At 41.3% G+C, this 17431-nt stretch overlaps 1 protein-coding gene across 1 annotated transcript in view; it reads left to right on the forward strand.

The window, feature by feature from the left end:
* The first annotated feature begins 1916 nt into the window (after window positions 1-1916).
* CLNK (cytokine dependent hematopoietic cell linker) overlaps window positions 1917-17431 on the forward strand; it is a 140956-nt gene continuing 125441 nt past the window's right edge. The window contains exons 1-2 of the mRNA XM_072946278.1: window positions 1917-1984; window positions 16784-16836. Of these exons, the coding sequence (XP_072802379.1) occupies window positions 16826-16836 (11 nt within the window). The 5' untranslated portion in view covers window positions 1917-1984; window positions 16784-16825. The remainder of the gene's footprint in view (window positions 1985-16783; window positions 16837-17431) is intronic.

Raw genomic sequence — 17431 nt, forward strand, 5'->3', positions numbered from 1 at the left:
CCGCTAACTAGATGCAAACATAGGTATTAGGTTACTGGTCTTTGAGACCACAACAGCCTCCTTCCCCGTTCCTCCCACCTGAGTGATCTTCTCCCACATTCGTTCGGATTTGGCCTTGTGATTTGCTCTGGCGAACGGGCCATAGCAAACAGGATGCAAGCAAAGTCTTGGAAAAGGCTTGGGCATTGGGACGTTCCCTTTCTTGCTGCACTTGGAGCCCTGAACCTATCATGTGGATGAGCCTGAGCTAGCCAGCTGGATGATGAGAAGCCACCCGGAGAACTGAGGTACCCGGCTGACTTCCTGCCCATCGACAGAAACATGAATGTGACAACCCCACATCATCCAGCTGCCTTCCAACCCCCTTGCAGAGACCAGATGATCAGGTCCTGTTATAGGTTGAACTGTGTCCCCAAAATGCATATATTAAAGTCCTAACCTCCAGTGCCTCCAAATATGACCTTCCTTGGAGACAAGTTCTTTAAAGACACAATCAAGTTAAAATGAGATTCTTAGGATGGGCCCTAATCTGATGTGACTGGCGGGCTTAAAAGAAGGATAAACATGGACACAGACACAAGAGAATGTCGTATAAAGATGAAGACTGCCAGGTATCCTTCCCTCACTGCCATCAGAAGGAATCACTCTGCCGACACCTTGATTCAGACTTCTAGCCTCCAAAACTAGGAAACAATTCACTTCTGCTGCTTTAGCCACCCACTCTGTGGAAGTCTGTATTATAGCGGCCCAGAAAACTAACTCGGGCCCAGACCAAAAGAGCTGACCAACTGACCCCCACCACAGGGAGCTCAATCAGGCGGTTATTGTTTGAAGCCCCTCATGCAGCAAAAACTAGTTGATCAAGTGGGTAAATGAATCTCTCTAGGCTCTAGTTTTCACAATTACAAAAGGAGTTTAAACCCATTTTCCTCCCATGGTTATCAAAATTTGTAGACACTGACAGGCATAGGCAGAATAGATAAACAAGATTATACTGTATAGCACAAGGAAATACATGCAGGATCTTGTCCTGCTCAGCACAGGACCTGACGTATAAATACTATTTGATGAGGGCTTACTTTGTGTTACCTTGGGAGTGTATGGTGAGTCAAAACCAGAGTTCTTAACCCAAGAAAATATAAACGTCTACTTTTGAATTATTTTAACTGATGCTGTATATAGAGCATCAGTTTATACAAATCTACAGTATCAAATGGAGAACACTAAGAGAACAACAGACACTTGACAATGACTTGCTGGCAGTTTAAATGGACCAGGGTTCAGGAGGAGCAAAATTAAAATATTGATAAGTATTGAAAATAAAATTATTGAAATACCTCTAAAACATAAATAGATTACCCCTCAGTTGTAGCGGTAATGGAAACTAGTTGAGAAATGAACTCCCAGTTACCCAAGATCACATAGCTGATGTTCAATATAAGCAAGAAGAAGAGACAGGTGTTTCTCATTCCAGATCCCAAGTTCCCTCTACAGCACTTGAGCATTGGGTCTATGTGCCTTGAATGGCCTCAGGAAGCCACTGGCAATATCAAGTCACAAGATAATCACTGTTCGTGTGCATCGGAAACAATACTAACGAAACGCAAATGCACTGTTCTAGTGCATTCTGGCAATATCGAGGTGCCACATAAGGACGCTGTGTGTCTTTAAGGACACCCTTTGGGTTGGGAGACCTCAGCCTCCCACAGCTTCATTTATTGCACTTGAACTCAAGAAGAGGAAGTCCCACCTGTACACAGATCACAACAACCAAGGGCTGTGGCCACATTTCACAGGAAACCAGACCTAAAACGGACTGAGGCAGAGCTTTCTGCTAAAGGACACTACTTAACATTGAGAATAACTCTATCCTCAGCCAACTGAACGGATTGCCAGCTCCTGAAGTTCCTCGTGATGCTACCACAGAGCCCCCCACCAAGGGACATCTCAGCACAAGGCTGTTTGCGCTCCCCACGTTGCTCAGGTAAGCCATGTAGGCCAGCCTGGTCTGAGTGGTCATCTCTGTGTCATAAAGGATCATTGGGAAAGAGCTGACCACCAAGAATAAAAGGTTTTTCTAACATGGAATGCAGGGCCTTCTATAAAGCATCAAACAGGCAGAAAGCAAGCCAGTTCTCTTAATCAGCTTTTAAAAATCCCTTTATTCTTCTGGAAGAAGGAATCATGATACTAACCGATAAAAAATGAAAAGATTAAATGTTTCAATTGTCTCTTCCTGGAGCTTGGGGCCCTCGACTGTGGGCCACTAAAATCTAGAGGCCAGAAAAGCTGTGGGCTTTCTTGGCTGAATTTTATCAAGATAGCCTTGATTCAAAGTAGGCCATTGAAAGTAGATGTTAAGTCCTAGAGCTTCTGTGGGAATATGTGTATTTTTTTAACTTTCTAACTTGAAATGGTTTTCTTTCTGTCTTGGTGTGGAGGAGGGTGTGAACTCTGCATTCATGCTGACCATCCTCCCTCTGTAGAGGTGAGGAGTCCAAAACAGGGGAGTAAAGTTAGGGTAAAATGCCCACCTTCTGGGGGTACCAGGAGACATCTCTTCCAGATGCCTCTTCTTCTTAGAGAGAACAAAGAATAAACTAGAGCAAGGCAGAAAAGAGAACGGGTGTCCCCGAATGTCTATACTTTAAAAGATGCAGCTGGATTCCATCAGCGCTGGTTTTATTACCTGAACCAACGTTACTTACCTACTTATCTCTCCCTATTGTGGCATGGCCCCTCAAGGAAGTTGTTCCTTCGGATTCTCAAGGGCCACCCAAGTCACAGGGAATAGGCATTTCAAAAACCAGGAAGCCGATCGTAGGTCAGGCTAATTGGAGGTCAGTCACGAAATGACAAAGCTTCAGAAATCCTCTGAGAAACTAAAGATAAAATATGCCTTAGAGAAGCAAGAAGGGCAACTGGTGTTTATTTAACTCTGTTTCTTGCCAACCCATCTCTATACATTAACTCATTTAATCCTTACATCCAACCTTGAAAGTCAAGTATCATTTTCCCTGGTTTACTCATGAAGACCTTGAGTGGCCCAAGTAAGCGCTCAGGGTGGTCCAGGCACTGATATCAGTAACAGAATTCAAAACTGCACTGATTTGCACCTGATTCTGACTGATGTGAATGGTGGCCACTGTTCCTTTGCAGCTTCATAGAGCTCATCTTTTGTCTGTTCATGGAGTGGTCTTTGACCCCTGCCCTCTTAAAGGTGATATTTCTCTTTCTTTTCTCCAAGGAGCCCTCTCAGATGACTCTATAAACAAGACCATCCTAAAACCAAAGGTCATGTGGTTTTCTGTACTATCTGGCTCCCTCTTGCTTAATGCTTGAACCCATCTCCAGCTCACTTTGCCATGAGTCAGATGCTGTCATGGAAAGACTGTAGAATTTAAAATCTAACTCAGTTGCTCAGGATCCCAACTCTGCAGCTTGACCAGATATGTTACTTTATTCCTTCTAATCCTCAATTCCTGCATCTTTACAATGGAGCAAGAGCACATCACTTGTATTGACAACTTTTTAGCCTCAATAATATAATATTTATATTCAATGACATACAGTGTATAGTTAATACCTAGCATGTACTCAACAAATGTTGGCTCTTTCTACATTACTTTCCTTTCCTCATCCCACATCAGCTCTGGCCTTATTCCTAAAACATGATCATAATCAGCATGGAATTGATTCATACAGATAAATTATGATGATGATTCATACAGATAAATTATGATGATTTCACTTTAATAATCTCATTAGAGGATAGTCACATACCACAGTTACATGGCCTTGCACGACATACAGAGCTTTTGAGCACATTGTCTATTTAACGATCTCAACAACTTAATGAAGTAGGCAGGGTAGTATTAGATATTAAAACTGAGGCTCAGGTAGTTGATGAGGATGGACGGTATGGTGATAGGGAGAGGAGGCTTTGAGGTCTGTCAAAGCTGAATGTGAATGGGGCGTGTGACTTAATTATGTGTTTGGGGGGTAAGTGGCTTAACTTCTCTGACCTTTGGTTAGCTGTCATTGGTGTTTCGTAGTTCAAAACTGGGTGGATTAATACACATTATGGGTTGCTGAGTGATGAAAAAGAGCATCTTTGGAGTGTCTGACACAGGAGATGTGCAGGAAATGGATAAATGGCAGCCATGGAGTGTTGACACCAAGGTCACAGGGAGCAGCAGAGTTAAATCTAAAAGTATCCTTTTATGAATACCACCACATCCAGCAGTTAGAGTCACCGTTGCAGGCAACTGCCAAGGTCCACCAGGCCCTGGGCTCTGGACAGTGGCTCCAGGCCACGCCTACCCATCCTAGCATGAGAAAGACAGAATGTTCAGAAGGGTTAAATTATTAAACAGAAATGAGTAGTTGAGCCTAAGTTAGATTTAAAATTTTTAACAGATTGAATAAGATTTTCAACGATTTTGGAAAGTTATCAAGAAGGCTGAGAAACATCAGGTTACACAGGTTAGCTATGAAAAACAGAATTGTGGGAAACAGCATCATAGAAATTTTTGTGATTTTTTTGCTTCTGTTACATCTGCAGACAGAATACTTTGGGAATCATCGCCATGCTTCTTCATCTTAATTTTAATCATGACTTCCAAACAGCAATGACCAGTAGATTGCCATTTGAGTGCCTACTATGTGCTGTATAATGAATACTCATTGTTTCTCACTTTTTTAGTAGATACACTTATTCTTATTCCAAAAAGAGGATACCGAGGTTCAGAGATTCTATACATTGTCCATTTCACACCAGAAAGAGGAGCCAGGTCTACTGAAATCCCAAGCTCCTGCTCTTTGCACTCCTTTCCATCAGAGCCCTGCTGGATGTGCTCAGGGTCATGATCACAGCATCATTTTCCTTCAGACTAACCAACAGCATTTTAGAAGTCCCAGATATGCCATAAGCAACAGTAACGATATGCATGTGAGTTTGTTTTTCATATTTCATTGGTGATGCTAACTGAAACACTGTTTCCCAAGCACTTATGTGTGGTAATTAGAATGCCACCTTGTTTACATGGCTTTGTGCATAGCTGTTTGCATATTAATGAGCCAAGTATGAGCCAAAAGATCTGGGTACCACATGGAAATTCAATATCCATGCATTTGAGGGCATAGTCCTTAATTGTGGTGTCTTCTCTGTTGTATTTAGCGTGAGATAAATACAAAAGTTGGCTAGTAACCCCAGCCCAGCTTCTGAGAGGACTGAGCCTTTGTGGTGTCCTTGGGGACCCACATTTAGTCATCAGCTTTGCAGATTCAGAAGACTTATTTTATCCAAGGCACTCAGAGTTGATGGGACTTAAGGGCATTGCCTGACTCTGGTATTCGGGGCCCTACCTCCATCCATCTTCTGTGACTTTGTTCAAGCATTAAAAGTGTACTCAAGTTGTAAGTTCACTCTCAGGAGGCAAATCTACACAGGATATCAAATGACTGTCAGGAGGTAGCTTGGTTAGCACAAAGTCAGAGCTGGGTCATTGTAATAGCTGGGTTTGCTAAGCTATTGATGGTCTGCTATCTCGATAGGTACCTGGGAGCCAGGCTGCCCTACAACTGCTTATGAATATTCATAGAGCAGGTCACCCTTACTCTTGGGCAAATCTAGGGATCTCCGGACCACTCCATGGTCAGGGGCCTTCCCAGAGAACACATCCACACAGTCCTTATCCCAAACTCCTACTTCTGTTGCCAAGCTCTCTCTGTTAAACCACCCCACCCAGTCTCTAAGAAATAGATATCCTGGGTTTGAATTCAGACCGTTACTTCCTAGCAGGTTAATTTTAGACAAGTTATTTAACTTCTCAGAACCTTAGATTATCATTTATAAACTGGAATTGCAAGACCTACCTTTTGCATTTGTGTTGAGAAATGAGATGCAATATGTAAAAGTTACATATTATATAGTGTCTAGCAATAATTAAGTGTAAAGTAAATGCTAATGGCTATATTATCATTTTTAGCACAGTTATCATGAGTTTACATTCAAATAAACCATCTTTAGATTCTTTTGGGGAGGGTGTCACTTTTTAAGAATTTTGACCTATAAAGAAGTCTTATTTTGAGGTGATTTCTACAGAAAGTTAATCTCCTCATTTTTGCATTTATTTCAATCAGTCATCTATCAAAGCTTTAATAGTATCTCTCAACTCCTCAAATGCACTGATCCTCTGAAAATACAAAGATTTCATGAAAAATGATAGGAATTCCTTTGGAATACTTTCCTTGCCAATTTCATATCCTCTGTGCCGTTCATGGTACTGAAACTTAGAAGTTGCTCAATACTTGCCTGTTGAACTAGACTTGCAAAAGTTCAGAATTTAAAAAATGCTTTCACTTCCATGATCTCATTTGGTTTCCAGAATCACCCTCTGAGTAAAGGAGCATGAGTGCTTATATCCTCATTTTTCAGACTAGAGATAGTGAGGGTCAACTTGTACAATTCACGGTACAATTCAGTGTACCTGGGCTTAAAGACCTGCCTCACATCTTGCTAGGAAAGTGATCCTGAATAAAAGAAGGGACAAAGAAAGCATTAATTATATAAAGGAAGTTCAATTTAGGAGTTAAATTCTAAATGCTCTTGAAGTTACAAATTAAGTGATGATCTCATCTGAATCCATACTGTGCATTTGTTCGCTAGACAGATTTGGCCAAAGAGGACTCTCACTGAACAAAATGACAGAATTGTTCAATATTGAAAAATCTGGGTCACTTGGATTGTTACCTTACCATGGAATCTAAATTAAATGGAATGTCCTACATAGTGTTCTAGCATTCAGTAAGTGGTACCACCAATATCATTGTAATTATCATCTTTATTATTATTATTATTATTATTATTTATTATTATTATTATTATTATTATTATTATTATTATTATTAATTACATCACTCTTAGTCCATTCTTGGTTAGACTACCTGACTTTTCATGCCTTTTCTTTTTTTTCTTCCCTTTTTTTTAAATTGAAGTAAAATTTGACTCATAAAGTTGTATTGGTTTATGGTGTACAACATAGTGTTTCTGTGATACACATAAATATATACATATTCTTTTTCATATTCTTTTTCATTACAGGTTACTACAAGCCTTTGAATATGGTTCTCTGTGCTATACATTAAAATGTTGTTGTTCATTCTGTGCATAGTAGTGCTTTGTATGTGCGAATCCCAAGCTCCCAATTTATCCCTCCCTCCCACCTCTTTCATGCCTCTTCTTTGGATTTTAAGTTTCCCTCAGACTTCTTTGAGGTCCTTCTTATGGTGAAACTGGTCCTCAGATAATGACTAGCATACAGCAGGTGCTTAGTAATGACTGGGGAGGTAGGCTGTCCTGTATGTTGTGATTGGCAGACAAATAGATCCATTCCTGAATCTCAGTTTATTTTCTTATATCTTTCTTTTTCCTAAAATTTGCCTTCAGTACTGCCCCAATGTATTAATCAATCAATGGAGAATCCATCACAGTTGGGAATCTTCAGATTAACCTCAGCCTGGCGGTACCTGCCCATAATCGGTGTGCTTCTAGCATCATTTATGAGAGCCAAATGAAAACAGGAACAAGGTGAACACATGAACTTTCAAAAAAAATTTAATTAGACTCTTAATCATCTATATTTTATTTACAGTCTCATTTTATCTGAACAGTAAAATAACTTTAATGATAAGAGAGCAGAAAGAGGAAGGGAGGAGGAAATTAAGCAAGAAGGAAGGGAAGACAGAGAGAAGAAAGGAATATGAGAAAACAAGATGAGTGAATGAGGAAAAGAAAGAGCTATTTACTACTGAATGGGGGAAAAAGGGAAAAGAAAAAATTCATATCACTGAAGGAAGGGAATCTTTTTTTCAAAATAGAAAAGGAGATGGCTTTTGACAACAAAAAGCTCCAGGAGTAATAAAATTCCTAAATGATAGATTGCATCAGCTCATTAAGGGTGTTTTCAAAACCATTTAAAATAAAAAACGGATGCACATGCACATGGCCTAGAGATACTTAAGGGAAGTTACTTATTACCAAGACAGTTGGTAAAAATCTTTTACCAGTTAACAAAATATGTCCATACTTAAATATCAGAAAAAATAGGAAAGCAATCTCCCATATTCCTCAAAAAAAAATCTATAATAACAATCCATTTGATTTCAAATGCCTCCATTCACTGGAAATCCAATAAAATTAAATGTTATATTTAATTAAATTTAGCTGATTGCCCTGACCAGGAGATAGAATTAGAAATCCAATCAGCATATATCTTGCTCTAAGTATGAGCATCTCTAAAATGAAATTTTCCCATTTGTGATATGAAGATAGAAGAAAATTACATATCATTGTGACCAAATTAATAAATATCTTCATCTGAGAAATCTTGGTTTCAACAAGCTTGCTCAAAACCCATGCGTGCATGCACAGACACACACACACACACACACACACACACTTCCTGGCTGTCTTCCCCAAATATGTCATGTCACTCCCTCCCTTGACCCCAGATGACATCCACCATTTTAGATATGTTGGGTGCTACTGTGTGAAGAATTAGATGCATGTTGTATGTATTTTATATTCAGTTCTTTTCTTATTTTCCTGTTTTAATGAGAAAAAGCATCAACCCTTAATTTAGACCCTCTCCTTCAGCCTTGACCTAGTTTGAGCTGCATGGCTACATCTTCGCTTTATGACAGATTCTAATATTCTTTTCAGCAATTCTTAGTTTGCTTCCGGTCATTTCCTGTATCTATTTAGGTACGTCGTCATTATTAGAATGATGTTTCTTAAATTTTGCAATAAAACAGAGGCTAGCAGTTTCATAAGTTTTATCTTCAAGGAATAAAGAAGAAATGTTTGGGAGCAAAACAAAAAATGTCCTTACTGTAAAAGCATTGTTTTCCCTTCATGAAATATTAATTTCAGGTCAGGTTGAAATGCAGCAGAAATATTTATGATAAAAATGTCTCTTTGCAAGCTCAGTTTGGCATCAGTGAATTCCCAGTGGAGAACAAGAGTTCTCCAGGATAACAAGGAAATAGGATTTGTTGCTTTACATGTTTCCAATTGTTTAAATTGCTTACAATACCAGAAGGGTATTAATTATTCTTGGATTAAGATCCTCACCAAAATTCATTCTGTTTATAAAACAAGTCTTTCCTTCCTAACACATTCACTAGGACCTCAGGTGTGTTCCAAGCTCAGAAGCAGCCATTCTGGTTTTAATGCACGAATGTAATGTCTATTCTTTGAAAGTCTTACAAATGCTCCCAATCTGCAGAATCCCATTCCCTTTATTTCGGTGTTCTGAAACATGGGTGTGCTTTAACCAACAAATCCATTACCTTTACAAAATGCTTTTCAGCCTACAGAGTGAGCTAATCAAATATCATCTCCAAAATGGTGGGGTTATTTGGCCAAAATGGACGATTAGGGCAGGGACCCCTTTACCCTCAGGACTCCAGCCATGCTGTGCACCTATCTTTGACATTGTCCTCTTTATACCTTGAGGGGGATAAATAAGCTTTATAGGGAAGCAGCAGAGCATAGGGTGGCATTTCTCAAGTTGGGGTTCCTTTTGGACCCCCAAGGAGCCCCAGACGCTTAGGGGTCTCCACATCTCACAGAAACTCTATTATTGAAATGAAAGTATAGATTTCTAAGCCAAAATAAGTTAATCACAACCCTATTCCAGCCCTTTTGCCTAGGCTTTGGAGCCCAGTGGACAGTCAGGCAATTTTAGCCTTCAGCTTGGCATTTACAATTAGATCTGCACTGGTGTCTAATTTTTAATGCAGTCAGTATTTTCCCTTGTTGGAGAAATAAACAGGTGTCATGAAAACAGGTGGCCTCTTCCTGTGGCTCCCCGAGGGCCCAGGGTCTCTTCCTGCCCAGTCCCTCCCTGACTGGGGGACCGTGCAGGCAGTGTGCAGTCAGCATCCCCACGGCACGGCCAGCTCTGGACAGATTAGTACCATTTGCACTGAGCGCCCCGCTGTGACTGACCGATGGCACCTAAGCGTCACTTCTCTTTGGCAGCCAAAGCCATGCTTAGGCTTTATTTCTGTGGCCAACTTGGAAGAGAAATGATAGAAATGCCTTGGTTCCTATAGAAAATGAATGTACTGAACACAGTGAGATGTGGCCACGGCTGGGGCACCCCAGCCTCTCGGGTCCATGAGTGAAGGCAGGAAAAGCAAGGATCTGATGATGCTCCTTTATCTCAGACGGTGTCTAGATCCTAAAGCTTCCCATAGAAAGACCTGCAGGCCTGGGGATGCTCCTCAGCCTGGAAGTCCCTCCTCCCTTCGGTTATCAGGCCCCAAGTAGGGATCAGGGTTCCTTCTAAGGAAAACTATAGAGGAGTTGGGAGGAAACCCTTCTCCGTGGATTCCCTCGGCATGCCTTCCCACTGGGTGTGCCTTCCTCTGAATTCCACGAACACCTCATGTTCCTCTATTATTTAGAGGTACATATTTAATCTCACCCCTTTACAATTATTTACAGCACCATGGAGAAAACAGACGAGTGCTATGAGGTCAGAGCCTTGCTCTGTGGTCTCCCACACCTCGTGTCTGGACCATGCCCTGCACACAGCAGACCCTCAATAAATGTTTGCGGAACAAATTCTACCTTGTACCACAGCTGTGGGAACCCAGCTTTTACTTACTTGTTGCTTACAGACAAGATCTGTTTTTTAAAAATATTCATTTCTTATTCAGGTGAAATGCACCTAACATAAAATTAACCATTTTAAAGAGAACAATTCAGTGGCATTTAGGACATTTCCAGCATCGTGTAACCATCACCCTATCTCGTCCCTGAAAGTGGTACAGACAAGGTCTGACAGAGGAACTGCTGTTCGGTGGCCTTGCTCACTCTCACTGAGGTCATAAACATTGGGATGCGGTAGATTTCTTTTAAACATTTCATCGAGAATTAACTCAGAATTAACTCTTAACGTATGGAGGATTCTTGGTGAGCAGTGGCGGTTGCTCTCTTTCCATTTCAGATGAGCTTAGAACAGCAAGGAGAATGGAAGTGTGATTATTTGTTACTTTCCATAACAGAGAATTGTCAGCGAGGGGTGGGTGATGCGCAGACGTTAATGAGTGGGTTAACATTTGTACATCCACTTCCTCTGCTCACTGTCCATTAAAATTCCTGGGACATCTGAAAAATGTCAGTCCCTGGGCTCTAACTCAGAAGAACTGACTCAAAAATTGGGGGCATCAGTATTATTTTTTAACATTTTTTATTGAGATATAGTCATTTTACAATGTTGTGTCAAATTCCAGTGTAGAGCACAATTTTTCAGTTATACATGAACATATATATATTCATTGGCACATTTTTCTCTCTGTGAGCTACCATAAGATCTTGTGTATATTTCGCTGTGCTAGACAGTATAATCTTGTTTATCTAGTCTACAATTTTTAAATCCTGTCTATCCCTTCCCACCCCCCGCCTCCTTGGCAACCACAAGTTTATATTCTATGTCTATGAGACTGTTTCTGATTTGTATTTATGTTCTTTTTTTTTTTTTAGATTCCACATATGAGCGATCTTATATGGTATTTTTCTTTCTCTTTCTGGCTTACTTCACTTAGAATGACATTCTCCAGGGACACTCATGTTGCTGCAAATGGCATTATGTTGTCGGTTTTTATGGCTGAATAGTATTCCGTTGTATAAATATACCACTTCTTCTTTATCCAGTCATCTGTTGATGGACATTTAGGCTGTCTCTGTGTCTTGGCTATTGTAAATAGTGCTGCTATGAACATTGGGGTGCAGGTGTCTTTTTGAAGTAGGGTTCCTTCTGAATATATGCCCAGGGGTGGGATAACTGGGTCATATGGTAAGTCTATTCCTAGTCTTTTGAGGAATCTCCATACTGTTTTCCACAGTGGCTGCACCAATCTGCATTCTCACCAAAAGTGCAGGAGGGTTCTCTTTTCTCCACAGCCTCTCCAGCATTTGTCATTTGTGGATTTTTGAATGATGGCCATTCTGACTGGTGTGAGGTGACACCTCATTGTAGTTTTGATTTGCAGTTCTCTGATAATTAGTGATACTGAGCATTTTTTCATGTGCCTATTGACCATTTGTATTTCTTCCAAGAATTGCTTGTTTATGTCTTCTGCCCATTTTTGGATTGGGTTGTTTGGGTTTTTTTCTTATTATGTCATATGACCTGCTTATATATTCTAGAGATCAAGTCTTTGTCGGTTTCATTTGCAAAAATTTTCTACCATTCCATAGGTTGTCTTTCTGTTTTACTTATGGTTTTCTTTGCTGTGCAGAAGCTTGTAAGTTTCATTAGGTCCCATTTGTTTATTCTTGCTTTTATTTCTATTACTTGAGTAGACTGCCATAGGAGAACATTTTTGAGATGTATGTCAGATAATGTTTTGCCTATATTTTCTTCTAGGAGGTTTATTGTATCTTGTCTTATGGTTAAGTCTTTAATCCATTTTGAGTTGATATTTGTATATGGTGTAAGGGAGTGTTCTAACTTCATTGATTTACATGCTGCTGTCCAGTTTTCCCAACACCACTTGCTAAAGAGGCTGTCTTTATTCCATTGTATATTCTTGCTTCCTTTGTCAAAGATTAGTTGACCAAAAGTTTGTGGATTCATTTCTGGGCTCTCTAGTCTGTTCCATTGGTCCATATGTCTGTTTTGTACCAATACCATGCTGTCTTGATGACTGTAGCTCTATAGTATTGTCTGAAGTCTGAGAGAGTTATTCCTCCAGCCTCTTTCTTTCTTTTCAGTTAATGCTTTGGCAATTTTAGGTCTTTTGTGGTTCCATATAAATTTTATTATGATTTGTTCTAGTTCTGTGAAATATGTCCTGGGTAATTTCATAGGGATTGTGTTAGGGCATCAGTATTATTTTAAAGTTTCCCAGGTCTCTCTGAAGGGCAAACAGGTATGAGAATACATGCTTACTTCACCTGGTGGCCACCAACTGTAGGTGAATAAGCACTTCTCATTTCTGGAGACTAAAACCCAAAGGTGATATAGGGCCTTGAATTAATCTTTAAGTTCAAGTTAATATTAATGGGCCATTTCTCCATGTCTGAGACCCATATATTCTCAAGTGATTCTCACAAGAACTCTACAGATAGCTGTGGTGTGACCCCCATCTTACAGATAATCAAACTGAGGCTGGGAGCAGATGTCCCAACACATGACTAGAACGTTTCAAGGCCAATGGTTTGCAATACCAGCTGGTAGAGAATGTTACTTAACATGTGTGGATGTCAATTTGGTTTTATATAAAGTAAGGCTGATAATGCAGATCGTATGGGCTTATTACAGTGGATGCGGGGGATACATAAGAGGCATTCAGTGTTCATTCATATTTGTTTTGAAAATATACACGTCAGAAAGAGAAGGGCCTTGTCTTTTCTATAATACATTACCTTCATAAAACCTATGGACGTGAAGTTCTGTCTGACTCACCACATCTCTTTCTCGCCACATCCTTTACAAAATGACTAAGATCTGATAAGACCATGGTGCTCTCAGATGGGGCTTAGACATTCTGAGTAGAGCAAAGAGCAATTCGCCTTGTGGAGTGCCGTCCAATCTGTCATGTGGATGACACCACAGGGCTGACTCATCCTCTGATGTGGGTCACTAAGACCCTGAATTTTGCTTCTCAAATGCCAGAAGAGTTGGACTGTCTTCATGACATTTTAAAATTCTTTTTGTACAATAAATTGCTCACATCTCTCAAAAGCTGCTAGTAAAATATCTCTTTGGAATTTGTATTAAGACGTTAAAATACAAACCTAATTTGATGGTACAGATCAAATAATTTGCAAAGGTTTAAGTATAAAGCAAAAGCTAAGAATTCCTTCCCCAGCCTCTTCTGTCCATCCCTGCTGCCCTGTGTTCACACTTTGTCAGAGTCTTTCTGCAATTTTGCTCTGCCAGGAGCTCTGTTAGAGAAGACAATAAAATGTGAGAAATGGAATAGCAGGCTTCCAACTTTTTAAAACCATTTTTTTGTCACCAAATATGGATGGATTGTAGTTTTTCAAATGGAACTTTTTTTGTGGAATCTTTGAGCTGGAAGAGACCTACGGAGCCCAACCCGTTCATTATTCGGGAGAAAAAATTGAGGCTCGAAACCTTCCAATGCCTTGTTCAAGGCTACCCCTTGAACAATTCAGAGCTGGAAAGCAGCTTCCCTAGCCACCTTCCCAGGCCTCTGATCCAAGGCAATAAGCCTTGAAGGAAAGTGTCCTGTACTTTGTGATTCCTTAACTCTGAGTGTAAGCACCAGCCAAGAGCCAGGCATATGGGGAGCCTTCCATAAAGATCAACTTATGTTATCTCATTTCAACACTGCTTCAGTACTGCTGGTTAACACACTCAAAGGAATGAAATAACTATATAAGCAAGACATTTAAGTTGTGAATGCTCCTAAAGTGGGGAAGGGGTTGTAAATTTGACCTGTGTTACTCTAATTGAGTAACTTAATGCCTCTAAATAGTAATATCCAAAAATCAGTGTCAATAACCCTAGATACCCAAATATATAACATGACCAATGTTAAAGCAACTTGCAAACTGTACTTTGTTATACAAGTAATTGCATACCCATGTTTCCATAAAGCTTATAGTTTATAAGATTTTTTCAGATGCATCAGCTTATTTCACACTTAATTGTGGAAAAGGAAGATATGGACTTTGCCATTTATAAATGAGGAGAGACCACACGCTCAGAAGAGGTCACACACTACTTAATGATAGCAGCGGAGCTGAATAGAGTCCCTCAACTTCCAGTCCAGGACTCTTCCAGTATTAGATGTCCCTGATTTGTATTATGTTGATAAAGATTCAAGTCTTCTTCCTGCCAGCATGGATGACAAGACAGCTTCCAAATCGGCCGTGCATGAGCTAGATACCCCACATTCCATCCAGAGAGAACTGTCAATGCATGAGTACTTAATTGCTACCTCCCTTTCACCTGCTGTCATTCATTGACCTAGATGCACAAGGTGAGGGGAATGGCTGTGGGGTAATACAGAGGGTATCTGAGGACCTGAAGCTTAGTCCTAGTTCTTTAATAACTTTCCTTCAATTACTGGTCCAAGATCACACAGCTCACATCCAGATCTCATCCTTTGTCATGTGCGGTCCTTGACAATCAAAACCCAGTGGTACTTCCCAAGCTCATTGCCACATGCTATCAACATCCAAGCTGCTGGCTTCCACGGTCCCACCAAGCTGTGCAAAGCCTCTGTGTCACACTGTGTATTCTAACCACACACTTTTGCAAATGGCACCCCATTTGCCCAGAGCACCTTCCTTAATTCTAAGCCAGGAAGATGCTGACTTATTCTGCAAGCTCCAGCTCAAGTATTACTTCATTTATGAAGATTCCCCTGGCTGTCCAAGGCAGAGTTAGAATTTTGTTTTTTTGTTTGTTTAATCTGCATCTGTTTAATACAGAATCTATCTCATGCTGAGTCTCAGGCATGCCTGGAGGCAGGGAATGTTTCTTATTGGGCACAAAATTTGAGCAAAGTTAGTTTCAGTAAATCATGATCAGATAGATGAACGGATGAATGGATGGACACAGGGATGGCAGAATGATCTAGGAGTAGTGACTGGCTAGGAAACGGAATGTTTGAGTCCTGTGGGCTCTTATTGCAGATGGGTGATCTTGGGCGCATAATTTAACCTCCTGGAGCCTCATTCTCTTTAACAGTGAGATCCACTCTCAAACCTACTGCTCTCAGCTGGGAGCCCCAGGGGGCTGATGGATAGAAACCATGCCAGTGGCTCCTCTCACTTGGCTTCCTGTTGAGTTCGGCTGATGGGAGACAGCAACAAAAGAGATTCGGGGTAGGAGGGGTCTGAGATGCAGATTTTTATTCCACCTGCCACAGCTCCCTCCCTGTGGGTCCTTCAACTGGAAGCCACAGTTCTTTTTCCACCGTCCTCGACTCTGAGTCCCTGTGACCCCTGGCTCCCCGGACTCCTCCAGGCCCAGGCATGGTAACAGCCCCTCCAAGGTCTTTCACTATCCTTTGTGGATTTCCTACACCCTGCCCATATCCTTTAAATGGTCTCTTTATCAAACTGTTCTCAAATTACCCAATTTGAGGGTGCCATCTGTTTCTTGCTGGAACCCCAACTGATCCCGTGGGTAATATCCTTTACACCTCCCAGCATCTCTGTGTAGATTGAATGCAATCATTGACGTAAAGCCCTACTGAATACCCCCAGGGTCTCTGCTGCTAATTTATATGGTTAATGGGGCTAATGATCTCTCCTATGCGGATGAATACAAGCCGCAAATAAATTGTTGCATCCTGCGTGAAGCGGTTTATAAATATAATTTCCAATAAACATTTCATGACAAAAATCACACTTGGAAAAGAAAAGCGTCGCTTCTCCTGCACGCACGTGGGCTCCCCGGAGCACAGCCTGGGCTAACGCGCCCTGGGTGCCCGGGGGGGCGCACAATTGCACGCCAGGGAAAACAAGCTCGGGAGAGGTTCGCTCATTTCCCCGGGGCGGATGGGATGGATGCTGACAGAAAGAGGACAGCATGTCAGGGACGAAGCCCCCTCCCCCACCTGCTCCTGAAATAAACCAATTATCGACCTGGATTGATTCCCCTGCTGTCTTTTCCTCTAAGCTGACACCTGTATCCCATTTTAACAGGAAGTGGCAGGAGCATGTTCCCCAGAATTAAAACATGGTGGGTAAGGCCCAATAATGAGCTTGCTTTTGTTTCCGCAGGCTGAGTTGAAGATCCCTCTCATTTGCCCGGTGCCAAGCACGATGAACAGGCAGTAAGTACCGCACGTCGCTGTGAGCACTAGTTCCCTGGCTCCTAGTCGGGATGGGAGTCAGGTCCCCGAGGAGCACTGAGGAGGGATGCTAGTGCGCCCCCACGAGGATGTGTGAGTGCTCAGCGAGCACCTGCCCCATTAACAGCGAATTTTTTTGCGGGCAGGCCCCTTGCTGTCCGCCAGAGCAGATTCACGGATGCAGGGGGGTCGTGGGAGCAGGGTGCAGGGACTAGAGACACTCAGCACCAGAACGCCGGGAGGGCATCCGAAACCACCCATCACTTCACACCCACGTGTAGCATGAGAACGAAAAGGCCAGCAGTTTGCACCCTCATTCCCACAGCAGAGAACCTGGAATCCCATCTTCTCTGTGGAGCACCCGGGGTGGGTGATGTGGTCGGTTGGGGATATCCAAATGTGTATCTGAATCAGTAGAAAGTTTGTCCCATACCTTATGTCTATGAATATAATAAAAAAGGTAGCAGGTCTCCAAGTTGTAAGAAAACAAAAGACCTTTAAATTGAGAAAGTTAGTGTACTAATTTTAGAATCAGTCTACATATCTATTTTCTTTATTTTGCCAATTGGAAAGGCAG

This window comes from Vicugna pacos, chromosome 2 (assembly GCF_048564905.1).
Source record: "Vicugna pacos chromosome 2, VicPac4, whole genome shotgun sequence".
Lineage (NCBI taxonomy): Eukaryota > Metazoa > Chordata > Mammalia > Artiodactyla > Camelidae > Vicugna > Vicugna pacos.